At 39.4% G+C, this 20,961-nt stretch overlaps 1 protein-coding gene across 3 annotated transcripts in view; it reads right to left on the reverse strand.

The window, feature by feature from the left end:
- pde4d (phosphodiesterase 4D, cAMP-specific) overlaps positions 1-20,961 on the reverse strand; it is a 698,763-nt gene that overhangs the window by 534,028 nt on the left and 143,774 nt on the right. Inside the window, exon 1 of one of the 3 annotated variants that reach the window (XM_063042966.1) lies at positions 9,268-10,634. The exons of the other annotated variants lie outside the window; for them this stretch is intronic. Within the exon in view, the coding sequence (XP_062899036.1) occupies positions 9,268-9,320 (53 nt within the window). The 5' untranslated portion in view covers positions 9,321-10,634. Of the gene's footprint in view, positions 1-9,267; positions 10,635-20,961 lie in introns of those variants that run through there. 3 annotated transcript variants of the gene reach the window in all.

The following is a 20,961-nucleotide window of genomic DNA, read 5'->3' on the forward strand; positions in this document are numbered from 1 at the left end:
AACGCAGCAGGCCAAGCAGCATCTATAGGAAGAGGTGCAGTCGACGTTTCAGGCCGAGATCCTTCGTCAGGACTAACTGAAGGAAGAGTGAGTAAGGGATTTGAAGGCTGGAGGGGGAGGGGGAGATGCAAAATGATAGGAGAAGACAGGAGGGGGAGGGATAGAGCCGAGAGCTGGACAGGTGATAGGCAAAAGGGGATATGAGAGGATCATGGGACAGGAGGTCCGGGAAGAAAGACATGGGGGGGTGACCCAGAGGATGGGCAAGAGGTATATTCAGAGGGACAGAGGGAGAAAAAGGAGAGTGAGAGAAAGAATGTGTGCATAAAAATGAGTAACAGATGGGGTACGAGGGGGAGGTGGGGCCTTAGCGGAAGTTGCATAAAAAAGAGTAACATTGTAAATCTCCTCTGCACCTTTTCAACAGTTTCCACATCCTTCCTGTAGTGAGGTGACCAGAACTGAGCCCAGTACTTCAAGTGGGGTCTGACCAGGGTCCTATATAGCTGTAACATTACCTGTCACCTCTTGGACTCAATCCCACAGTTGATGAAAGCCAATATACCATATGCCTTCTTAACTATCCAGTGAACCTGCGCAGCAGCTTTGAGTGACCTATGGATTCGGACCTCAAGATCCCTCTGATCCTCTATACTGCCAAGTGTCTTACAATTAATACTATATTCTGTCATCACATTTGACCTACCAAAATGAACCACCTCACACTTATCTGGGTTGAACACCATCTGCCTCTTCTCAGCCCAGTTTTGCATCCTATCGATGTCCCTCTGTAACCTTTGACAGCCCTTCACACTACGCACAATACCCCCAACCTTTGTGTCATCAGCAAATTTACTAACCCATCCCTCCACTTCCTCATCCACGAAGAGAAGGGGTCCCAGAACAGATCCCTGAGGCACATCACTGGTCACCAACCTCCATGCAGAATATGACCTGTCTATAACCACTCTTTGCCTTCTGTGTGCAAACCATTTCTGGATCCACATAGCAAGGTCCCCTTGGATACCGTGCCTCCTTACTTTCTCAATAAGCCTTGCATGGGGTACCTTATCAAATGCCTTGCTGAAATCCATATACACTACATCTACTACTCTACCTTCATCAATGTGTTTAGTCACATCCTCAAAAAATTCAGTCAGGCTTGTAAGGCACAACCTGCCTTGACAAAGCCATGCTGACTATTCCTAATCATATTATGCCTCTCCAAATGTTCATAAATCTTGCCTCTCAGGACCTTCTCCATCAACTTACCAACCACTGAAGTAAGACTCACTGGTCTATAATTTCCTGGGCTATCTCTATTCCCTTTCTTGAATATGGCAACAACATCAGCAACCCTCTAATTTTCCAGAACCTCTCCCGTCCCTATTGATGATGCAAAGATCATCGCCAGAGGCTCAGCAATCTCCTCCCTCGCTTCCCACACTAGCCTGGGGTATACCTTGTCCGGTCCCGGTGACTTATCCAACTTGATGCTTTCCAGAAGCTCCAGCACATCCTCTTTCTTAATGTCTATATGCTCAAGCTTTTCAGTCCGCTGTAAATCATCCCTAAAATCATCAATGTCCTTTTCCATAGTGAATACTGAAGCAAAGTATTCATTAAATACCTCCGCTACCTTCTCTGGTTCCATACGTAATTTTCCACTGTCACACTTGGTCCTATTCTCTCATGTCTTATCCTCTTACTCTTCACATACTTGCAGAATGCTTCGGTGTATTCCTTAATCCTACTCGCCAAGGCCTTCTCATGGCCTCTTCTGGCTCTCCTATTTCATTCTTAAGCTCCTTTCTGCTAGCCTTATAATTTTCTAAATCTCTATCATTACCAAGTTTTTTGAACCTTTCATAAACTCTTCTTTTCTTCTTGTCTAGATTTTCAACTTCCTTTGTACCCCGCAGTTCTTGTACCCAACCATCCTTTTGCTGTCTCATTGGAATGTACCTACGCAGAACTCCATGCAAATATCCCTTGAACACTGGCCACATTTCTTCCGTACTTTTCCCTGAAAACATCTATTTTCAATTCGTGCTTCCAAGTTTCTGCCTGACAGCCTCATATTTCCCCTTACTCCAATTAAACATTTCCCTAACTTGTTTGTTCCTATCCCTTTCCAATGCTACAGTAAAGGAGATAGAATTGTGATCACTATCTCCAAAATGCTCTCCCACTGAGAGACCTGACACCTGACCAGGTTCATTTCCCAATACCAGATCAAGTACAGCCTCTCCTCTTGTAGGCTATCTACAAACTGTGTCAGGAAACCTTCCTGAACACACCTAACAAACTCCACCCCATCTAAACCCCTTGCTTTAGGGAGATGCCAATCATATTGGGGAAATTAAAATCCCCCATCACAACAACCCTGTTTTTGCTGCACTGTTCCAGAATCTGTCTCCTTATCTGCTCCTCAATGTCCCTATTACTATTGGGTGGTCTATAAAAAAAGCACCCAGTAGAGTTATTGACCCCTTCCTGTTTCTAACTTCCACCCACAGAGACTCAGTAGCCAATCCCTCCATGACTTCCTCCTTTTCTGCAGCCGTGACACTATCTCTGATCAGCAGTGCCATGTCCTCACCTCCTTTGCCTGCCTCCCTGTCCTTTCTGAAACAGCTAAAGCCTGGCACTCTAAGTAGCCATTCCTGCCACTGAGGCATCGAAGTCTCTGTAATGGCCACAACATCATAGCTGCAAGTACTAATCCACACTCAAGCTCATCCGCTTTGTTCATGATATTCCTTGCATTAAAATAGACACACCTCAAACCATTAGTCTGCGATTAGTCCCCCTCAGATTCAAGTGCAACCTGACCTTTTTGTACAGGTCATGCCTGCCCCAATGGAGGTCCGAATGAAAGAGGTCTTCTTCCAGCTTCTCTTTTGTCTCTCTCTCTCTCTCATTGCCTTTACAAATCTATTAAGTAGTATAGATGGTACTGAATGATTGTACCATCTGGATATTTTTTTGTCTCAGGACAATGGAAAAAAATTAAAAGTAGTTGTACTCAAATCCGTTTTTTAACCTGGTTTGTCTGTCATTCAGTAGGATTATTGCTGATCCAGCTGTGGCCTTAACACCTCTTTCCAGTACTCTCCCCACATCTCCTTCACTCATTCCAACTTATTATTTAGTAACTGCCTCCACAACCCCCTGGTGTAGAGAATTCTGAAGAGCCGAGACTCTCCAAGAGATGAATTTCCTCCTTATCGCCACCATAAATGAATTATCTCTTATTCTGAAACTCTGTCCCTAGTTCAAGTAACCCACTGGGGAAACATACTCTCAATATCCACCAGTCAATTCCCGTACATATTTTATATGATTGTATGAAAGCAAAGATGTATACGTCAGGATGCTCTTTATTGATTACTGCTCAGTATTTAACACCATCACCACTTCAAAGCTAATCAGTAAACTCCAAGACCTGGGCTTCAATACCTGCTTCTGCAATTGGATCCTGGATTTCCTCACCTACAAACCCAGTCAGTTTGGACTGGCAAAAACATCTCCTCCACAATCTCCATCAGCAGAAGTGCACCACAGGGCTGTGTACTTAGCCCCCTGCTCTACTCGCCTTACACCTGTGACTGTGTGCCTCAGTACAGCTCCAACACCGCATACAGGTTTGCTCATGACACCACTGTTGTGGGCTGTCTCAAAGGTGGTGATGAATCAGCATGCAGGAGAGAGATTGAAAATTTGGCTGAGTGGTGTCATAACAACATCTGCTCATTCAATGTCAAGAAGTCCAAAGAACTGATTGTAGACTTCAGGAGATGGAAATCAAAGGTCCATAAGCCAATAATCATCCGATGATCGGAAGTGGATAGGGTCAGTAACTCTAAATTTCTGGGAGTCACTATCTCAGAGGACCTGTCCTGGACTCATGAAATAAATGCAATTGCAAAGAGAGCACGACAGCACCTCAACTTCCTCAGGAGACTGTGGAGATTTGGCATGTCATCAAAAACCTTGGCAAACTTCTATAGATGTGCAATGAAAAGGGTATTGACTAGCTGCATTATGGTCTGGTATGGGAACACCAATGCCTTTGAGTGGACAATCCGACAAATGGTAGTGGATTCAGCCCAGTACATCACAGGTAAAACCCTCCCAACCATTGAGCACATCTACATGAAACATTGCCATAGAAAAGCACCATCCATCATCAAAGATCCTCACTACCCAGGCCATGTTCTTTTCTCGTTGCTGCAATCTAGTAGAAGATACAAGGGCCTCAGGACTCACACCACCAGGTTCAAGAACAGTTACTACCCTTCAACCATCAGGCTCTTGAACAAAAGAGAATAACTACATTCATTCTATTTCTGGTGTTCCCACAACTGATGGTCTCACTTTAAGGACTCTTCATCTTAATATTTCATGCTCTTGTTATTTATTGTCATTTATTTATATGTGCAATTTGCACAGCCTGTTGTTTGTCGATCCTGTTCAGAGTTAGTGTTCTATAGATTTGTTGAGTATGCCCACAGGAAGAACATTCTCAGGGTTGTATGTGTGACTGATAACAAATTTTACTTTGAACTTTGAATATGTTTCAGTCTTATATATTTCAAACCTCTTATTCTAATCTCCGAAGAATCCAACAGAGGCAAACTTTTCATTCCAGGAGTCAACATAGTATCCAATCAAAATACATCTTTTCTTGGAAACAGAGATCAAAATTGTGTACTCAGTCCCAGGTGCAATACTAACAATGCCTTGTGGCGTTGCATCAAAAATCTCCTATTTTCATACCCCTTGTAATTCCCTTCTCCGTGCATGCCAAGCTATTGTATTTCATGTTCTTGGACTTCCACATCCTTTTCCATTGCATCATTTTAATCATCTCACTTTATTTACAGTATATGATTGCTTTTTCATTCTTCCCTTCAGAATGGAAAGTCTTACATTTGCTCCACATATTTTACTTCATCAATCAACATCTTGCCCATCTTGTCCCTTCTGTTCTGTCTATGCTCCCCTTCTCTGTAACTTAATAATACCTCTTTATTTTTTATTATCCAGCTCTGTTGACACAAAACACCAACAATTTCTCTCTCTTGATACTGTTTTGAATAGCATTTTTTGATGTTATTTAAAACATGAAAATTTTGGAGGTTTGTGATGAAAAGATGGGCTAGAAATTCAATTCTACACAACAGCAAGATGTTATTTGTAGTAGAACAGGCCTTTATTCTACCGACTTCAGAGTTATCCAGCCAGGTTGAAGATTGTGGGAGAAGTTGAAGTAGAATGAAGGCCAGGGCTGGGGGCAGGAAGGTGATGTGGGGGCAATAGTCACATCAGTTAGAATCTCAAGAGTCATACCAGTGCTTTAGGGTGAGCTGGGTACTATTGAGTATTGAGTAGGAGCAGGGAAAGACCTTGTCAGGGCTTGTGTAGAGGTACGGCTTTGCTAAGATTGAGTTTGGCTCGTGATCCATTGGTGAAAGGCCTGGAGGAAATACACTGCGAAATACAAATGAATAATTTGGATAACCTGCCTATAAAATTGGTCCCAAATACTGCATTCTGTAGACTTCTTCTTGACTTCTTCCTTAACTCATCCATGCCCAAAGGAATTTTGTACAACTTGGACACCATTGCACATGTTCCAACATCTCCTTGAACTTGCATATCATACGCAGACTTTGCCATCATTCAATAACATGATCGCTTGTATCAATTGTAGTGCAAGAGCACTGTGCAACATAGCAGAATCCCAAAGCCATTAACTAAGAACAAACCTTGCAAAGAAGGAAACAGAATTTGTGTGGCAGGTTTTCGAGTTTTCTTCAGGGGTGAAGGTAGCCATATTTGTGTTTGCCATTTAATTGAGAAACACCTATCAATGCTGCCAATTTTACTGGTAAGCTTAGAAGCTAGAGAATAATTTTGAATTATCTGTAAAACAACATGCTACTAACTGTGTGATCCAAAAGTTATTGCATTTTCAGATCCATTTATCTAGCAAATATAAAAATGCATACTGGATGCTAAGAATATCAAATTTATAAGTGTGGACTTGAGTGTGTAGGTGTCTGAGTGGCACTTTTAACCTTTACTTGTCTAAACAGTTATTTGAGTTACAACAATATTCCTAATCACTAAACATAAGAAACAAACATCAAATAATATATGTGAATATATTTTATGGAATTTTTGTTGCTTTAAGCAAACATATCCTAAATTATTATCTTTGAGATATATGGTTAAAAAAAAGTATTATGATGAAAAAAAAAGTTCACAAAAGCTCACAAATATAGAAACAACTCTCAAGGATAGTTTATGGCAAGTACAGATTAGTTTCAATTTTAGTAGTAAAAGATTGCCTCAAAGAATTTTCAGTTTTCTGGTGGCTTCTCATGCTAACATATTACACCAATGCCTGTAAACTAATATTACCTGACCCTGTCATTTAAAGATTTTAATTATTAACAACTTCCAGGGATATCTAATGGTAAGATATCAAACTTTTTATTGTTGGCTACAAAATAATTCGAAGATTTAATTACTTAAATTTCAAAATACTAGGATCATTTTACTTCGTTGGCAACCCCATCTATGTTTTCTTTTGCAAATTAGGGAAATTGTAGCTTGTACCATAGGTTAAACTACGGATTATTCACTGTTGCTCCTAATAAGGAATGTATATTTTTGAACTTTCTCTGCATACAGTTTCTTATTAACTGGATAAGCTTTGTTAAAAAATATTTGATTGCTGTGCACTGTTTAATAACAATCAATTGCCAATCTATTCTAAAATTTCTATTGTGATTTAATTAAGGTGTATTTGCCTGCAGCCTAACAATGTCCAACACACTGGCAAAGTCCTGGACACATCTTCAAGTGTTTAAACAGCTCCTAGGGATACTTTTTGCACTTTAATAGAAATTAAGGCAATTTTCCTTCATTACTATATTTGGATTTTCCAACCTAACACCAGGGAACCAAGGCTACGAACAAAATATGTCATTGATAATAGTGATGCCTTTATGCTAAGATATTTTAACAATTGTCTCATATTTCATAACAAAAAAAATTGGAGAACTCAGAACAGCTTCCAAATTTAAGCTACTGATCCTAATGGATACTGAATGGTGCAGTGGGTTGGCACATTGCCCTTTCACCTCTGGCAGCTGGCTCTGAATCCATCCCAGACTGTCTCATTCTCTGCAGCAGTGATGATAAGTGATGCAAGAAATGATTCACATTTGTAGGTAAAAAAAAAATTGGAACAACATTAGAAGTCATTCAATTCCATCTTGTATCTCACCACCCTTCACAGTCCAGTTTTGTTATTTTGCGAAGTGACAAGCTGATTTTATCAAACAATGCTGCTTTACATGCAGTGCACATTCAGAGCTGATTTTGTGTGGGGGAGAAGGAAATAAGCACAATAAAACCACCACATTTAAATTACATCTTTTTCAGTAATAATATTTCTCAATTAGTTTCTTACACACAAGAGACAAGTTACAACACAATCTACTCCCTACTCCTTCCCATCCTTCTCTCCTCACACCACCTCTAATTAAGGAAAATAATGCGGCTTGGGGTGTTTCATTAGAAATGTACCTGCACTAAAAATATCAATTAGTAGACAGATAGATTCACAATATTCAAATGTACCTAGGTATTTCTTTAATCCATAGAAAATGTTTTATTGTTAACTATGATTAAAAATAACAATAGCAATAACATTCTTTCAAAGGCTGAGGATGGAAAACTGTTACACAAATATTCGTAAATCTTGCAAATAATCCATAAATACACTGAATATAAAGGTTATAAAAAGCTACTTGAGCAGCAGCCCAGATAATATACGCAATCCTGGCTGTAAACCCGGTTAATTAAATATATATTAAGAGAAAGAGTTCTTACTGAAAAGACAGATGAGAGACAATATTATTTGGTCAGCTGGCCACACACAAATTACAACAGTTCTGATGACTAACAATTAAATTCAGCTAACTCAATACAAATATATTATTCCTTTTCTGCAATTCATATTGTGGAAATACCATCAAAATCAGTTATAATTAACATACTTAACCTTACTACTTAGTACCTCATTCAAAAACTTTTGGGCAATTAATATTTAAAGATTGGGATTTAATAATTTACTGATCTCAGCAAATGAGCAAAGTAAGCTAATCTACAGATGAGTTGAAGCACCAACTTCACTGATCAGCTAGTAATATTAATTCACTTCAACAATCTGCTATACACTCAAGGCCGACACATAATTCAATGCACTAACTGGATTGTAAGAAAAATGAGTGTTAAAATTTAAATTATGATTTAAAGCTAGATTTGGAAAGACAATATTAAAAACAAGACTATACTTATTTACTAATGTTATTTTGAAAGATATTTTATGAATATCTTTACCGTTAGTCACTTCTCAGTCTCATTTCCTAAGTGTGTAGATCATGATATTGTGCTATATATGAAAACCAGTGATCAAATAAAGTAGATTAGTAATGCCTGGGTTACAAACTGGTTTATAAAGTGCACAAGTCCGGATTGGACTAGTTCCTCCTTTTTAATATCATCAGGCAGAACCACCCTCTCTGCACTGTTAGCAAATACCTTACACTTCTCCATACTTCATAAAATACATGAAAGTGAATTTACTGATAGTACACAAACTAAATGTAAATATTAAAGCAGATATGAAAAATATGTTAGTTGTATTTTTAAAAAAATAATGTGCAAATCATGTACTTTGTTTAACACTGAAGGAATTTTCCATCAGTTTTACTAGCCAAGCAGAGGACTCATTCTCTTACGAACAATTTATATTATGCTGGGCTTATCTTTTTTATAACACTGCATAATCAGTAAGAGGTTTAATTGAAGAACTAGGATTATAAACATTTTTTCAAAGTGTTTTGGATTAAGGAATATTGTAGTGTCCTGCGGTTATTATGTATCTGATCTTAGAGCCTGCATTACATACAACTGCACACAAAAAAACTGAGGGTAAAGCCAAAAGTAGTCATATGTGCACTAATGTGCTAGTGCTTTGTACTGTGCAGAACATCACAACTACTGAGTAGTATAGAATTTCTTCATTATGTTTCTTTCTTAGCTGTACTAATGAATGTTAAGAAAGGATATCACAAATCCTTCTAAGCAGGAAACACATTCAGAATATTAATTGAGGTGAGCATGCTTTCATAAAATTTGATCAGCTTTCTTTCCTGGGAGTTGAACATTATAGGGATAACTTACCATATCCATGAATGCCTCCTGAAAGGGAAATTATTCACATGCATCATCTCCATGGATGTTCCTTTGCAGGGATTCCTCCCAATCCTTTAAATTGAAACTGGGCAGACACCTTAATGCACAAAACAAAAACTTCTGGTCTCAGTCTAAGAGATCTTCTCTATCAATCTTGACCATATGCAGGATCATTTTTTTTTTGCAAATCTGCTGTTAATGGATTGTTTATCAAGAGAGTTGCAATTTAGAACCACAACGCAGTTTGCAGCATTAGTGCTGTTATTATTGTAACTCTGTATGACTATTTTTGAAGTTCAACCATTGAACAAAATACCTAATCTCCTTCTTCTAGTGAACGAAGGCAATCAGAACTGTACTCGGGATCCAGTATAAAGAAAAAGGCAGAAAGAAACGGCCCAACAGTGTATAAGTCCCATCTCTCAGCATTGTGTAAAATCAGCTACGTTGTAGACTCCAAATTCTCACAATAGAAAACCGTGTATTGTTTACTTTCTTTTTCTTTGTATTCTTTCTTCAAACTGTTCAACTTTCTTACACAATGGTTTCACTTCAGTTTTGAAAGACCTCTTCATTGAGTTTATTCTTCCCAGGATAATGATATTGATGTAATAATCATACCAACTAGATAAACTTTTCAATAAAGCTAGAAGACAGGGTCAAGATTCAGTCAGTCACATTTGCTGCAAGGTTCTGAGTCCTTCCTGCTCCCAACCCCGTGGTGATGTTTAGCTGCCATCACAAGTGTTTATGTCATTGTTCTTTCATTCGGATTTTTAAAGCTATATTAATGATATTTCCAAAGGATTTTTAATTAAAGCAATGTGAGCTTCTATGCTTGAAAACAATTAAATTGCTGATCTTCTTAATCCATGCTCCTTGTGCAAATTCCGCGTAAGAGAAGGTAACAAAGAACAAAAGGCTGTCACAAAAGAAGGTGAAGAGGAATGCTCTGGAGCTGAATGTCATCTAAGAACCTCTTCCCTACCGTCCGGGTTCCTTTTTCTCGAATCTTGTTCACCAACAGTTGTCATCACTGTCCTGTCATTGTAAATGGGATCATCTGCTTGAAGTCTGTGCTCTTCAAACTCTGCATTTTTGTAGAGGCGCAACAATAGGAACGAATTTTCATTCAAAAGCAAATTGCCCTGCTAATGCTCACACAGATGAGGGGTTCAGTCATCTCTGAAGTGTCTGACTTGCAGCACAGAAATCTTCAGCACATTTTCAATGACTGGGTTACTTTACTCTGCTGCAGAACCAGCTTCAATCTTGTGAGAACGCTGCTGCACAGAGGATGTGCTGTCGTCAAGGGGACCCTTTAGGTAGGTTCCATTTTCAACATATGCATTTATTACACTGCTTTCGGTTATTATCTTACTAAATGTATTCATTAATATTAATATTGTAACTGGAATAAGAAGATTATTACTGTGTCTCTTCTTTTTCGTCTACTGCTCATAAATGTTATTTATAATTAGATTGTGAAAAATACCCTAAAAGACCCCTTGACAGCATCGTCAATGCCTTTTTAGGACAAGTGGGAAGTAGTAAACAATGAACTAAACAGTTATAGGATATAAGCTTCAGAAGCCAACTGAAAAACACCAGGGCAAGCAATTAACACTGAGATTTTCTTCGCTTCTAATAATGAAGTATTAAGGATTGTTTTATCAGCAAATTTCTTTAAAAATACAAACATAGTTCAACATTTTTCAGATTACAGATATACTCTCAAGGAGTACTGGAACAACTGTTTAACTTGTATGACAACAGAATTATTGAATTTAGGTAACTGAATTATCCTTGATTTACAATGACTTTCGGCATTTTTTATTCAATGACTGAGGGACCCCTCAGAAACACTGCAATGCTACAGTGTTAATCAGCTTCATCCTCCACAGAAGCTGCTCCTTCGTCTACACCCCAGTTCTTATATCCTAACTGAAAATGGCAGAAGAGCTTTGAATATTTCTGCCATTTTCCATACTCTATACTTTAAACATCTACATTTGGTATTCAATATTTTCACAGAAAAACAACAGCACATTATCTCAAATTACTTTTAGTTCGGTTCAACAGAGATCAGCACCGAAAATTCTATTTGCATTATTGGAGATGCATTCAGCTCTGTGGTGGAGTGACGTCAGCTGCTTACACACTTGGTCTATATGCTGGGCTGGTAGAACCACAGAGACAATAGTTCACCAATAAAGGTGAAGAAACAAAACTGAAGAAACAGTTTCATTGGTGAATGATTTTGAGGTGATATTAATGATCTGCCCTATCCTCTATTGACTTTTGAAAGGCAAATTTCTTCTTTAAGTTAGATAAAGTGCTGGCTCTTCCACAACCTGTTTAGATATAAAATGTACACTCTCTCTACTGACGATGGGTTGCTTGTGGAGGGAGAAGAGAGAAAAACAAGGAAGAAATTTCATAGAATGCTTAAAGCAGCTCACAGAGACAGCAGGGAGGGGATGTTGGTGAGAGGATGGTGGTCAGGATAGGGGATGCTTTACAAAGTGTGTTGTGTGGTAAATTCATTACAGACAATATAGAAAGAAAGCTGCTGGAGGAACTCGGGGGGCAGAGCACCACCTGTGGAGGGAAGGGAATTGTTGATCTTTTGGGTTAAGATGCTGCACTGAGACTGTGAGTGGAGAGGGAAGATAGCTGATACAAAGAAAGAAGGAGGTATGAGACAAAAGTCAGCAGGTAATAGGTGGACTATGGAGGGGTGAAGAATGATGGACAGGTGGAGGGGTGGTGTAGAGGAGGAGGGATGGAGTGGGGCGAGGGCAGAGTAGGGAGAAAGGGCCAGATGGGTGACAGGTGGAAGCAGACAAGGTGTTAAAAATTGGGGCAGATGGAGACATTTGGGAGGAGAGAGGAGGGAAGGTGGAGACAGAGGCTGGAGAGAGATAAGCAGGAAGATGGATGTCAGATCAGCTAATTGCTGAAACCTGATAAGAATGGAAGGTTATGGTGGGAACCCTTTGAGAGAGTGATGGACAGCTGGAACCAGATAAGGTGGGGCAGTGAGGGGGAAACAGTGAGCAAACGACATGACTCTTCTAAAGTTAAATCAAGTGACGGGATGACAACAGGGCTTCACTTCCAGAAGAGCTCCATGCCTTCTCTGCTCGCTTTGACCATCAAAACATGGAGGAACCATCAGGAACTCCCACAGCCCCTGATTATCTTGTGGTTTCAGTCTCAGAGGCTGACGTGCAAACAGCCTTCAGGAGGATGAAACCACAGAAAACACCCAGCCCAGACCGAGTACCTGGCAAAGTACTAAAGACCTGTGCTGATCAACTGGCTGGAGTGTTCACTGAGATCTTTAACCTCTCACTTCAATAGTCCCACCTGCTTTAAGCAGACTTCAATTATACCGGTGCCTAAGAACATGGTAACCTGCCTCAATAAATATCGGCTAGTAGCACTTACATACATAATGATGAAGTATTTTGAGAAGTTGATGATGAAGCACATCAACTCTGCTTGAGAAGTAACTTGGATCCGTTCCAATTTGCCTACCCCAGCCATCTCATTTGCTCTTCACTCAACCCTGGAACATCTGGACTGCAAAGATGTTCAGGATGCTCTTTATTGACCACAGTTTGGCATTCAATACCATCGTACCCTCAAAACTAATCAATAATCTTCAAGACATTAGCCTCAAGATATCCTTATACAATTGGATCCTCAATTTCCTCACTTGCAGACCCCAGTCAGTTCAGATCGGCAACAACAACTCTTCCAGATTTTACATAAACACAGGTGTACCACAAGACTATATGCTTAGCCCCCTGCTTTACACTTGACTGTGTGCCTAAGCACAGCTTCAATGTCATATTCAAGACTGCTGACGACACCATGGTCATAAGCCAAATCAAAGATGATGACGAATCAGCATATAGGAGAAAGATTGAGAACCTGGCTGCAAGACCAAGGAGCTGATTATTGACTTCAGGAGGAGGAAACCAGAGGTTCAAGAGCCAGTCCTCATCAGAGGATCAGAAGTGGAGAGAGTTTGCAACTTTAAATTCCTCAGTGTTGTCATTTCAGAGGACCTGTTCTGGGCCCATAACGTAAGTGCAATTAAAAAGAAAGCACTTAAGAGTGCATGATGATTCAGCATGACATCTAAAACTTTGACAAACTTCTATAGATGTGTGGTGGAGAGTATACTGACTGGCTGCAACACAGTCAGGTATAAAAATACCAATGTCCTTGAACAGAAATCCCAAAAAATGTAGTGGATACAGCTCAGTCCATCATTAGTAAAAGCCTTCCCCACCATTGAACAAAATCTACATGAAGCATTGTCACAGGAAAGCAGCATCCACCATCAGGGACCTCCGCCACCCAGGTCATGCTCTGTTATTGCTGTTGCTTTCAGAAAGAAACAGGAGCCTTGGGATACGTACCACCAGGTTCAGGAACAATTAAGACTCTTCAACAATCAGGCTCTTGAACCAAAGGAAATAACTTCAGTCAACTTCACTTGCCCAATCATTGAAACGTTCCCACAACCTATGGACTCACTTTCAAGGACACTTCATCTCATATTCTCAATAATAATTGCTTATTTATTTTTCTATCTTTATTTTTTCTTTTTGTATTTGCACAGTTTATTGTCTTTTGCACACCGGTAAAGCCCAAGTTGGTGCAGTCTTTCATTGGTTCTATGATGGTTATTCTACATTTGTATTATGGATTTGTTGAGTATGCCACAAGAAAATGAATCTCAGGGTTGTATATAGTGACATATATGTACTTTGATAATCAATTAACTTTGAACTTTGAACTGATTTAGTGATAGTGTGAAGGGGGCTTTGTGAAATAAACAACATATATCTATCTTCTTACCTGCATACAGTGGGTATGTGGAAAATGTGATATACATGTACTTTGATAATCAATTTACTTTGAACTTTCAACTTTGGGTAATACGTAGGTGGAATCAATAAGGAAAGGGGGTGTTTGTGAAAGGAAACAAAAATGGGAGGATGCATCAGTAGGAAGAAGAAAGGACTGGTTACCTTAACTTGGAAAGTTTAGCATTGATACCATTGGGTTATGGACTACCAAGGCTTCAAGTTTTCATTTGATCTCACCTGAGCAGTGGAAAGGTCTGAGGACTAGTAGGTCAGTGGAGGAATGAGAAGGGGAGTTAAAATTGCTTGCAAGTGGTAGGTTGGGCTGACCACAGGGATAAGTGCTTTACAAACTAGTCGCATAGTCTGTGCCTGGTCCCTCCAGTGTAAAGGAGACACCTTTGGAAGCATCAAATCAGTAGATGAAGTTAGAGGACCTGCACGTGAATCTTTACTTCACCTGAGAGGGCTATCTAGTTCACTGGAGGGCAGTGAGGGGGGGGGTGAATGAACACATATTGCACCTCCTTTGGTTGTTGGAGAAAGTACTGGCTGTCAGGGAAGCATGAGTGGTCCAGGGAGTCAAAGGTGCAGTGGTCAACATAGGAGGCAGAAAGGGATGAGGAGGAGAAGATGTGGCTATTTGCACTTCCTGCTGCAGCTGGAGAAAATAGTGAATGATGATTTGTGGGATAAAGAGCCTAGTAGAGTGAAAGGAAAGCACTGGGGACATCACTGCCCTTACCCTGACTCTTAATTCTGTACTGTTTGGAGGGAGGTGCGGTGAGAACAGAAGTCCTGGAAACAGGAAATGCAAGAGAGGGCTCCATCAACCACAGCAGAAGAAGAAGAAGAAGAAAGCCCTTAAATCCGAGTGGAGTCATCGGGACGCTGTCATGACGGCGTTTTTTTTTTTAGCAGGCTTTCTTATTTTGACAAGGCCGAGTTGCTAGCTCGATGCTCAACCCAGCATGGATGGAAAGTGTGCAAGGGGAGCCAGCTGGATTTGAACTCCGGAGCCTTCGCTCCGAAGTCCAGCGCTGATCCCACTACACCACCAGCCGCCCAAACCACAGCAGAAGAGAAGCCACATTTCCTGAAAAAGGACACTTCACGTGCACTGGAATTGAAGACCTCAACTTGAGAGCAGATGTGACAGAGACAGGGAGAGGGATGGCATCTTTACAAGAAACAGATTGGAAAACGGTGTACTCAACGAAGCAACGGGAGTCAGTGGCTTTATAGCAAATGTCAGTAGATATTTTGTCACCTGAGAAGATAACTGAGAGATCCAGAAAAGGAGAGAAGTGTCAGTAATGATCGAAGTAAGTTTAAGGACAGGGTGGAATTTGGTAGCAGATCTGGTAAAACCAGATGATTTCCACCATCGCAGCACCAATGTTTTCAATGTGATAGAGAAAGATTTGGGGAATGGTATCAGAGGAGGTTTGAAACAAGGACTGATCCACCTAGCCAGTGAAGAGACAGGTGGAAAGGCAGACAAAATCACAGGGACTACCGTACGTTGGTGATATTGGTACACACATGGGTCGAACCAAGCTTGCATAAAACTAGAAGAGTACATTGAACCAGTGTGAAATATATTCAGAGCTGGTTACCAAAGCCACTTCAAGGACCATAATACTGATTACTGTGAGAACAGAAAGACTGAAAGTGGGTAGACTTCTGGAAGGGCGGGGGGCATAATAATTGGAGATTTCAAGGAACCCAGGCCAGGCTTCAGCTAAGGGAACTATAGCCAATGTCCACAAATAATTGGCCAGGGAATGGGGTTCTGTCCTGATTTGGGTCAGGAGGGAAATGAAATGAAAAACCATTCTCCAAAGTGAAATGCGCTTCATGCCAGCTACAGATGTGAGATGGGGTGAAGCAGGCTGGAGAAAAATCTGAGACTGTATTACAAATGATAATGTGCCTGGAGGAAATAGAGGAAGAATATATAAAGTTACTGAAACATTCAGAAAAGTTATATAAAATGGTTTGAAGGCATGAATGTTCTGTGTTACCCTCAATGTGTTCCACTTTATCTAGCAGCGGTGGTTATCATGCTGTTAGGTAATGCTTATCATTGTAAACTGATACAATACATCATTATTATCACCTCATGTTCACAGTTCACAGGAAAATACAGCCTTAAACAAAATACCCTAGATTATATTCAGGCGACAGGAAGACCAATAACTACTTCAGTTAATTTTCTAACCTTTATAGCAATTATAGCATCCTGAATCATATTACTGAAAATGTTTATATAGTATACACTTACCATTTATCGGTAATGGAAAGCTTGAATTTGATCACCGTTAAGGGAATGGAAACAATAGAGAGAGAAACCAGCCTGGGCAAGTGGAAAACAATACATTTCTTAGAACCTGGCAGATTTTGCAAGGTGCAAATTGCTGCTCAGCAAGTCAGGCAGCAGCTTTGGGAGAAAAAAAACTGTCAAAATTTTCCGGACGAGACCCTTCATCAGGAATGGAATGGAAGAAACCAGTATAAAAGGGTAAAGCAGGGGGTGGAGCAAGAATGGTGGGTGAGAGGCAAATCCAGGTAAGGGATGGAAGGTAGGCAAATGGAGGAGGGGGTTGTTGGAATGATGTAAGGACCAGGGAGGTGATACGTGGAAGTGACAAGGACTGAAGAAGATAGTTCCAAAAATTCAAAGTTCAAAGTAAATTTATTGTCAAAGTACATATATGTCACCATATACTATCCTGAGGTTCATTTCCTTGCCGAGATATGCAGCCAATCCAAGCATCATAATAGAATCAACGAAAGACCACACCCAACAGGGTGCACAAACAACCAATATGCATAAGACAACCAACTGGGCAAATACAAAAGAAAAAAGCAATAATAATAATAAATAAATAAGCAGTAAATATCAAGAACATGAGACGGAGAGATAGAATCTGATAGGAGAGGATAGTGGACCAAGGAATAAAGGAAAGGAGGTGAGGAGGGGAAATGGAGAGAACAGTGTGTGGGAAGTGGGAAGATTGAGAGAGCTGGGGAGAGGAGAGGTGATGGGGCAGGACAAGGGGAATCAAAGAGGGCAGAGGGGCGTGGTTACCGGAAGTTAGTGAAGATGATATTCATGTTGTTAGGTTGGTGACTTCCAAGGTGGAATATGAGGCAGTGTCCCTCTAATTTGCATCTTGCCTCAACAAGGCAGAAGAGGCGGCCATGGTCAAAAATGAAAATGTGGAACTGGAAAGTGGAATTAAAGTAGCTAGTGGCTTGGAGGTCTTGGCTATTACTGTGGAAGGAGCAAAGATGTTAGGTATCCAGACATCTTGTTATTTTCAATTTATTTCTCCCATTATTAATGATGTAAATTTCTGTCAAAGCACAGGATTAATTTTCAGATTTTTTGAACGTTATTCCCGTATTCTTCATCAATTTTGTGTACTCTTTTTAATCTTAAATGTTCTTTTTAACTATAATGCCCCATATTTTAAAAACATGTTTTTCAACAGTAAAGCATTCTTAACCAATGCTTTTTCTATCTCAAAACTGCTAGACTTTTAGAAAAGTGTTAAGTAACGTAATGTTGGGTTAAACTTTTCTAATTGAAACCAGTATTCATGATCAACCACATCTGTACTTCTCTGGTCTGGATAAGTGAAGGACCAAACCATCTTTCTTAAAGGACATTGGATTCGAGTGGTGTAGTCTCAAAGCCTCTGGTGATAGTGAAACTCCTTCTCCAAAATGCCCTGAATGCTTTGCAGGTTGTGAAAGCAAATGCATTTTTAGTTGTTTGATTCAACATTTTTGACATGAGGAGAATTATAACAGCTAGAAAAAATGAAATAAACAACTTTTAAAAATGGAAAAACAATTGAAGAATCTAAAAATATAAAAAAGGTAATTAATTCACTTTGTCATCTACTTTGGTTCCTTATAATCTATATTAGAATCAGAGTGGTCTGGAATTCCAAAGTTGACCAAAACTGGCAAAAAAACAAAGAGGAGATTTCCCTTCAGTAAATGCTGTGGAATCTCAATAAGACTGAGTCTCACATGATAGTTTAGAATTGCTACCATTTCCAAACAAGAGAATATCTGCAGATGCTGGAAATTGCTACCATTTCATGGTTAAATCCTAGTATATCTACCTGGAGCCACATGGCACTTGCTTCTTTCTTTTGATTTCCATCAATATTAAATTTTCTGGAAACTGTATACTTGAACTCTTTTAAAATTTGAACAATAACGTGTCATCTTGAACATCTGATTATTCATTTTGATACTAGCAAGTGAAACCAAACCAGCTTATCAAGTATATTAAATTCAATAGTTCATCTTACTGAAGTATCATAAGTAGTCATCACCATTGTTAAAAAAGTATTTATATTTGTTACAAAGAAGAGAAAATCTGCAGATACTGAAAATCCGAGCAACTCGCACAAAATTCTGGAGGAAATCAGCAGGCCAGACAGCATCTATGGAAAAGAGTACAGTTGACGTTTCAGGCTGAGACCTTTCAGCAGGAGCTGAACATTCAAATGTGCCTGTTTAGTCCAGTCATAAACAGCCTAAAAATCCAGACTAACAAGAAATGGTTCCATGATTTTCATTACTAACCATGATACACAAAGCAACAAATGTCAATATCAAAATACTTGCATGTTCTCACATTTACAAATACTGAAAGAATGATCCTGCAGTACATAGTCCCAAGATCCTAAATATCATAGCAGAGCTTCCCAATACGACTAACTGTCCTCTACCTAAATATTGATGATGGACTACTGCTTGACTTAGGTGACATATGGTATTTCCAACATTGATCTGAATCCATAAATTTTACAGAAAACTTCCATCATATCATTGGGCCTAACTGAATTATTTTTATATTTTGTGGGAGCAGTTGACTGTTCTTTGATTTGGTAATGTATCAAAAGTTATTCATACACTGTAGTAGCAGAATTATGTGCAGCTGAGACAGTTGATGATTCAGGTCCAAAACTCTTTGGTCGTTCTGACAAAGCACATTGGATGTGAGACATTAAGTCTGTTTCTCTTTTCATGAGTGCAATTTGATTTACTGAGAGTTTTCAGCATTTTGTGTTTTTATTTCAGATTGCCAGCATTTTAACATATTTTTAAAATTTCATTTGCTGTAGCCACAACTAACTGAATTTTTAAAAATTACCAGGTCTCATTGTACTGTAGAATCATTATATTCATAATAGTACTGAGGAAGGCCACTCGGCCCATCAAATCCATGCCAGCACTCTCAGAACAATCTAATTAGTTGATTTTTTGCGCTATCCTCCTAGCCTTACAAGTTTATTTCTCTCAAGTAGTTTTTCAATTTCCTTTTATAATCTCTGTTCTGTCACCATCCTTATAATCAATGTGTTGCAGGACATTATCAATTGCTGCATAAAAACTTTGTCCCACAAGGTTTTGACTCAAAACATCAACAATTTCTTTCCTTCCATAGATGCTGCATGAAACACTGAGTTCCTCCAGCAGATTATTTGTTGCTTCATGCACAATGATTATAAATTAATTTCATCTTCACTGTTTACCACGTCATTGACAATTCTTGACATTTTACTCTGAATTCCAGCATTGCAAATTAATGAGAATTAAGGAAAGCAGTATTATACTGGAAATAATGCTTTTTACCAGAGGTGAAATAACACTGTCAACCAATCCCCAGTTTGAAAAAAGAGTTTTCATGTCTCACTGCTTTTTCTGTCTTGAAGATAACTTTTTAACCAAGCTGTCATTAATTTTCTTCTTCCAGTAGCTCAGATTTGTAATCAGCCTTTTATATGGTCAAGCACTTTGTTAAAACGCATATAGACAACAGCCACTTTACTCTCTTCTTCAATCTCCTCTAAGCTATTTCATCAAAAAATTGATTTTGTTTGTCAATGATGATTTTCTTTTACAAATATTAACCCAGATCTTTCCAGGTACCTATTATCTTTATTTCCAAAACTTTACACTTCAATTATGTTAAACTGGACTTTTTTAAAACTACCAAGAAATATTTTGCATTCTGTCTTGAACAGGATTGCCATATTTGCCACTTTTTAATCGTCTGACACTTCCCCGTGTCTTGGGAAGATTGGGAGGATATGACAAATCCTTCCATTGTTTCCAGCCCCTCGTTTTCTAGGAGCATGAGGGGCTCTACGGGGGGAGTGGCGTATAGTGAATTCATGAGGCGTATGAAGCCAAAACCAATACATTGACAGGTATTGATTATTCTAGAGTTATTAAATGGTGGCTGTCAGATAGTAATTAAAAATAAGATCTAGTCTTCAGTAAGTAAACCCTGTTGACAATTCAACTTCAACTGATACTTTAAGGCTATCAAAACCAATCACTGGCTGTGTAACAATCTGATTCTGTGCCCCTATAATTATACAGGAGAAGGCAATAGATAGTGTTCACATCAATGAATATGTTCATAATGAGATAAGAGAACCCATACAGTGGTCCTCTCATGTATTAAAACTCTCGCTTTCTGACCTACTCAGACCACGTCACTATGGCTCTATCTCTTCCTTCACCCTCTCAATCTGCCCATCACTTACATACCTTCGCATTGGTTCTTGTCCCCCGGTCCTCCTCGCCTCCCTCCCTATGGTCCATATAATCTCCAAATGGAATCCACTAGCTTCAGCCCGTTGTCCCTTCTGCCTTTCACCTCCCAGCATCTGCTGTCATTCTCACTCTCCCCTCCTCACCTACCAATCAACACTCCCTCACTTTCCCACCACCTTTTTTATACTGGCTCTCTCCTCTC

The sequence above is a fragment of the Mobula hypostoma genome, chromosome 3 (assembly GCF_963921235.1).
Source record: "Mobula hypostoma chromosome 3, sMobHyp1.1, whole genome shotgun sequence".
Taxonomy (NCBI): domain Eukaryota; kingdom Metazoa; phylum Chordata; class Chondrichthyes; order Myliobatiformes; family Myliobatidae; genus Mobula; species Mobula hypostoma.